General features: G+C 32.8%; 1 protein-coding gene across 1 annotated transcript in view; it reads right to left on the reverse strand.

Annotated features, from left to right (window-relative positions):
- The window catches only part of LOC102605884 (uncharacterized protein At4g14342), a 4,888-nt gene extending 2,602 nt beyond the window's left edge, over positions 1-2,286 (reverse strand). The window contains exons 1-3 of the mRNA XM_006355129.2: positions 2,177-2,286; positions 1,754-1,839; positions 1,538-1,661 (exon numbers count right to left, since the gene is read on the reverse strand). Coding sequence (XP_006355191.1) covers positions 1,538-1,661; positions 1,754-1,839; positions 2,177-2,182 — 216 coding nt within the window. The 5' untranslated portion in view covers positions 2,183-2,286. The remainder of the gene's footprint in view (positions 1-1,537; positions 1,662-1,753; positions 1,840-2,176) is intronic.
- Between the last annotated feature and the right edge of the window lie 4,435 nt (positions 2,287-6,721).

Below are 6,721 nucleotides of genomic sequence, written 5' to 3' on the forward strand. Positions count from 1 at the left end.
TCCAATATCGTAAATATTCGTAGTTCATTTTAATCTGAATTTATTTCTAAATCATACCATTCTATTCTTTCGAGGTCTAAATCATGTAGGTCTATTTCATACCATTCTTGGTTTAATATATCTTCTGATTCGTTATCATTAAATATTTTTTTCCCATATTATTCTTCTTAATTCAATTATTTCTATACTTTTAAGTATATATAAGATTAAAGTTTCGTAGTTTTTTATCATTTCATCATGCATGTATGTAGTCATGTTCGTTGTTATGCAGGCTTTTTATTTTCAATTATTCCTTCCTATCATATTCATAATCGATTAAATTCATATTAGATTATTATGAACTAGATTATCTGTTTATCATGTTCTCCTTTCACTACTAGCATCGTACTTTAGCGGATACTTCCTTCTTATCAGCGCCCCAACTTTGTTTACTCCCCTAAACGGCTTTCCTCGCATACACTCACACACTTTAGCACTGAAAAGTGGTGAACCGCTAGGGGACATTCAACAATGAATATGATGTCGTCGTATGCATCTTCCTCTAGCGGATGAAGTTGAATGGTTTCAAGTTCTTGGTTTACTCACAAAAATGACACACTTGCTTTAGGTAGAGCTGAAGTCTAAAAATCATATTTTCTAGCCGATGAAGTGGAATGGCTTCAAGTGGCAGGTTTACACAGAAAATGGACAAACTAGCTATAGTTAGAGCTAACTCACTCAAGTCTAGCAAGCATATAGCAAAAGGATAAAGAATACATCAAAAAGGTGGCAAAGCTCATGACAATACTAATTCCTTGACATACCCTTAAACTACAGGTATACATGTTCCAACCCTCATTGATGATTAAACATATCATGAAGTCTCTTGTCTACATTTTCTATACTGGCAACTTAGCATAATATCCTAGATTGACCAATCAAAAGCACCCCAGAAACTGCATGTGCGAATAACTTCATGGTCTTAGCATCTACTCCAATTTTTGTGTTAATTCAGATCCTTGGTAATTTCTTTTGGAGCCTCAACTCAAATTTGATCCAACATCACGAAATCCTTGTTTATTCAACCCCCCACCCCCACCTCCACCCCACAGACGGATGACAAAAAGTTATAAATAGGGAAAAACCACACTAAGATTGACAACCATCCTTCTTACACGCTCATTTACAAGAAACTTTGCCAGTTTGATATTTGGTTTGGAAATAGTACAAGTTTTTCTTACTGGAAATATTTTAATCGGAAAAAAAAAAGGGCAACATGAAGGTGCTACAACTTATTAGTGCAAATAATTCATTTTTTCAACAAAAGACAATGCTCTTGCACAACCTATAATCTTAACATCAAAGCAGCAGCAAGTTCAATCATCTAGTTGGTAAAGGAACACACGAAAGTACACTAATAGCACTTAGTTCACTCATTATGCAAGTCAACCAGAAAACTGAAAACAATTCCTTACACAATCCAGCATATTAAGATCTAAGAAAACAAAATAACCACCAAATTGCAAAACAAGAGAAACATTTTCAACAAAGCACAAACCTGCATAAAATTGTAACGTTCTCTTCCAATTGATTCATTTTCTGCAATGGCAAAATACGCCAACATTGGATAGTGCCCAACATAGGAAGCATAGCTGTCCCGCTGAATGTTTACCGCCCACTCACTAAACCAAATAAAGAATATCCAAAACATCAGTTATTATGGTTTAACAATAAATAAGATCAATTCCAAAAAATGCAAAAGTAGGCAACGTACAATCTAGTCAAATCGGCATGTCCTGTTCCAACATATTTAGCTTGCAAGTGCTCAAGCTGGGAGTTGATATTGAACCTGTCACTAGCCTGTATACACGCATTAATCAACTGTATATTCGACGAACAGAGAAAAATTACAGTAGCATGTACACTGAGCTACACAAAATAAATTAGGGTTATGGGAAGAAAAAATCGGGTGTTCGTGGAGATCTGGAAGATAATAATCAAATTTGAATATGAAGGTAAAAATAAAAATTCACAAACATACGTAAGTTGCACATGAAATTAAAAATTACGAAAGGACATAAAAATCGAAATTGAAAACATATACACCAAAGAGGAAAAACATATTAGGGTTTTGGTAAAGAAAGGGGAGCAAAATTGATAGAAAAGGAGATATTAATCGAAATTGATGTTAATTTACCTGCATTTTTTGTACAGTGAGAAGAGGAGGATAAAACAGAGAGCGATGTGGACAACTGATATATACCGGAGAAGACGGGAAGTGAAGCGGGTCAGGCTTTCAGGTACATTTATATATGAGCGGCAAAAGTCGCCAATATAATTAGGCCAAATGATCTGATGGATCCTTATACTTGTATACGTTTGTATTGTGAATCCTTTTATTTAATTATTTGTTAACTGAACTCTTAAACTTAATCAAAATAAGCATTTTAAATCCCTCCAATCATGTGTGTAGTTCACTCTCCTTTATATAAATGACATGTCATATCCACATCAATATATTAATGCCATGTCATAATTATTTTTAAAATTATTAATCAAAATTGTTTAATTAAAGGTAAAATAATAGAAATTTAATTATATTCTTTAAAGTAAAAGCCATTACAATTTCTTCCATTCCCACTTGTTCACGTGAACCAAGCCGTCGCCGTCGTAGCCATTTTTGCCGTCGAAGGCACTCATATTCCTTCCGCCTTCATCGTCACCATTTTCCTTTCCTCCTCCAACCTCCACAAAATCGACAACCTAAGCCACCATATCAGATCTAGCCGAACACCATCACCATTTTCGCCTTCATCTCCGCCGCACATCATCACCATTTTCGCCGCCATGATTAAATCCTCGCACCCTCACTCACTTTGTTCTCCTCTCCACTGACCAGCCACACCTCTCTCTCTCTCCCTCCACTGCATATCAGTGGTGTCCGGCGAGCACCACCAGTGCCGCTCTCTCCCTCCGTCGATAATTAGTGGACTCAAGGAGGTGTCCAAGATCATCTAAATAGATGAAAATAACTTCTGGAAAAGAAAGTAAAAGGGGTTGGGTAGGGATGGACATGGCTGAAAGGAGGTGTTATGGGTGAAGAAGAAGGTTTTTTTAATTAATGGTTTTAAAAAATTATATCTTTTATAATTTTTAATATTTTTCAAGTAAAAAGCTCCTCACTCGCCTTAATAGGCGTGTAGTTACACATTTTTGCCAACTCAGATATCTACCGCCACATAAGCCTGGTCAATGGTCAAAGGGGTTTGTTAAATTGTGTTTTGTTGAATTTAAGGGTTCAATTGACAAACAGGTAAGTAGAAGGATTTATAATACAAACTCATACAAGTACAAGTGTCCACCAGACCATTTTGCCATATAATTACGGAAAATAGTAATTTTGGTCCAGGGGCGACTCAACATAATTCGAGGCCTAAAGCGAAATTTTAATTAGAGGTCTAAAATCTAAATAAATTTTATTTTTATTTATTTATTTTTTTGATTTTTAGATGTAAATTATTACTTTAATATCTTTTTTATAAATGACTTTTTCAAATACTTTTTTTTAATTATTATTTTTAAGTAAGATTTTATCAATTCAACATTGAAAAACATCATTTTATTGAGACAATTATTAGATGAACTATTAACTCTAAAAATTAAGAACTATTAACTCTTTTCAATAGAATGGACCGAAGCTAAAAGTGTTTCTTTCATATATTACTACAGAGAAAATAGTCAACCCCCCCTCCCCCCAACCTATAGTCGAATTTCCAACTACACACTCATACTTTAGGATGGTCCTATTATCCCCTTAGACTATTTTAAAATGGAGTTATGTGCTCTTTATGTGCTGAGGTGGCAATGAATGTGTAGTTCACTCTTTGAGAGAGTGAGAGCAAAAACAAATAATAAAACTTTAACTTTATAAGTGTTTCTTTTTTTTCATTATTATTTTTTTATTTTTTTTATGTTTCCTTTTATTTTATTTATTTTACTTTTAACGTCCTTTTTCTTCTTTCTCTTTAACAAGAAACACCAACAACAACAACATGGGCTGCAACGGCGGCGGCACCATGTGAACTTCACTCATCCACCACCAATTCTTCGTCTTCATCGGCCTTCCACTAAGTGAGAACAGACCCATCAACCATCAATTTTGTTGTGAATCACCATTGCCACTTCCTTTGTAGCTTCAAGATTTTTAAAGTAGGAGATGCAGATTCAAGCATAAACACAAAATTTAAGTAGTTAGGTATTGCATCTACCTTCCTATTTCAGATCTGATAAAACTTTGACTATCAAATCTACAATAAATATCAAATAGTACAAAAATCTTGCAATATCAACCCAACTAAACTAAACTAATTGCATCTAAAAATTTAATCCCCAAAATTGACCGACTTTTTGAAGCTATTAAATTGTTAATGATTTTGAGTGAAATTTCATCAATATCGAGAGAAAAACAGGAAATGGTGTAGAAATTGAGATTTTGAAGGGTAATTAGGCGATTATTGAAAAAAAGTAGGGATTTTTAAAGGTTGAATCAAAGAAATTTGGATGAAAATGGATGAAAAATCTCCGGCCGGTGGCTGATGCCATGCCTGGAGATGAAAGAAAACAAAATAATTGATTTTTATACATTAAAACAAATATATATTACGTGGTGGGCGCGTGTCCAGCACTACTTAATATGAATCTGGGGTGAGTTATTAAGGAGTTATATATTCTACTTTGAAAATGTTCAGGGGGGTAATAGGACCCGTAAAGTATGAGTGTGTAGTTGAAAATCCGGCTATAGGTTGGGGGGGCTTTTGACCATTTTCTCATTACTATATATTATAAAGTTCATTCGTACGTAATTAAAACTGAATACGTAAAACTGAACGATGAGTTTAGTTATTAGGTATTAGATGTTTTGGTAATACAGATAAATATTGTTGAATTGATTCAAGTGCTATGAAAAAATCACTTATTTCGATAAGATAATATATTTTCAAAAGACCCATATATAAATATGTGGTCCCATTAATATTATAAATTAATAATTCTTTAAATGTACAAATATACCTAAGACAATTTAGTGAAATATGATTCTATTGTTTTTTGTTTTTGGTTAAAATTTAAATCTACTTGAAGTTCATCTATAACTTGTCTTATTGTATCACTGTTGTCTTTTCGAACTGCACCATAAAATTGTGAAAATTTCTAGATGCGATAAATGCTTCTTTACACGTAACTCGTTCCAAAGGTATTGTTTCATCTTCAACTTTATCATCAACATTTTTTCTAATGGTATATATCCACAATTTTTTTAAGCTCTGGACCTCTAAACATGCATTATTTTCACCCATCCAACAGGTTATTGACGTCCATTTTATTGCGATAATATAAATCATTAATCATGACCTCAAGTTCATGAATAGCGTTATCATAAGTGTGTTCATTCAAATTCTCTGAAATTTTCATCCCTGAACGAACTTTGTGGTGTCGAAATACTCCTTAAATTAATAAATATTAATTTATCGATTAAATAATATCTCTACAAAATAATAATATTTAATAGTCCACATATATTAGTTTAATGAGGTTTTATTGTAGTTGTATATAGGGTTGCATATCGGTCGGTTCGGTTCGATTTTGAGGTTAGGTTTGGCTTATTGGTTATTGGTTTGTAGAGATGCTAAACCGTTATCGAACCATTAAGATATTGGCATATCGATTATTGGTTTATCGATTTTTGATCGTCATCGATTTAACCGTTAAGATTTGACACACAAAAACCATTGAAAATCACTTAGAAACAAGGTGACAAACCAAATGAACCATGCACATGAGTCCACAAGTTACATCTTGTTAAAAAACAAACATTTTTACATTGTAGAATAACCAAGTGTTTGAGACAAATCAGAAATAAAAATAGGAAACCAAACTCTAAGTCAAGGACTTTATATACAAAATGTTATAAATATAATTATTTAATTTACTATCGGGTTATCGGTTAACCCGTTAAGAAAAAACTTCAAACCGTTAAGAACCGATAACCCGATAAAAAATAAATCAAAACCGTTATCAAAACCGCTAAATCAATAATACTAATAAATCAATAACTTTTTTTCGATTCGGATTATCGATTTCGGTTCAGTTTTGAACAACCCTAGTTATATATGTCGGATAGGAAACAAGTATATTTGTCATTACAACACTAACGTTGTATACATTATTGTATATATTTGAATAACTTAATTCCTAAATGCATATTTTTCATACCAAATGACTGCAATAACTATTAAGTAGTTACCAATTATAAACAGAGAAACAATTTTAAGAAATTAAGCATTTTCCTTTTTATGTTCACTAATAAGGCAAAGTCAATGTAGGCTAATAAAAGACATAAAAGTATAGATCAAAGTCAACATTATCAAAAGCCATATCTATCTTACACTCTTCATTTCATCAAACCAACTACAATTGCATAAAGAAGATCACATTAAAACCTATAAAATGAAAATTTATAACTTCAAATATATTTTCTAAACATAACTGGAAGAAGGCCTCCAATTGGTAGAAAAGTTAATCCCAAAAAATGTCCTTGCAGATCAGAAGCACAACTTCATCGAGTTAAAAAGAACAACAAGCATTTCCACGACCCATTCATTACCAGTAAGCTATCAATCAGTTTTGTTAGAGATTCACGAGTTAATATACATGTAAGTCTCTCAAATTCAATTTGAGGCCCCTC

Source organism: Solanum tuberosum, unplaced genomic scaffold, assembly GCF_000226075.1.
Source record: "Solanum tuberosum cultivar DM 1-3 516 R44 unplaced genomic scaffold, SolTub_3.0 scf00191, whole genome shotgun sequence".
In the NCBI taxonomy this organism is placed as follows: Eukaryota; Viridiplantae; Streptophyta; class Magnoliopsida; order Solanales; family Solanaceae; genus Solanum; species Solanum tuberosum.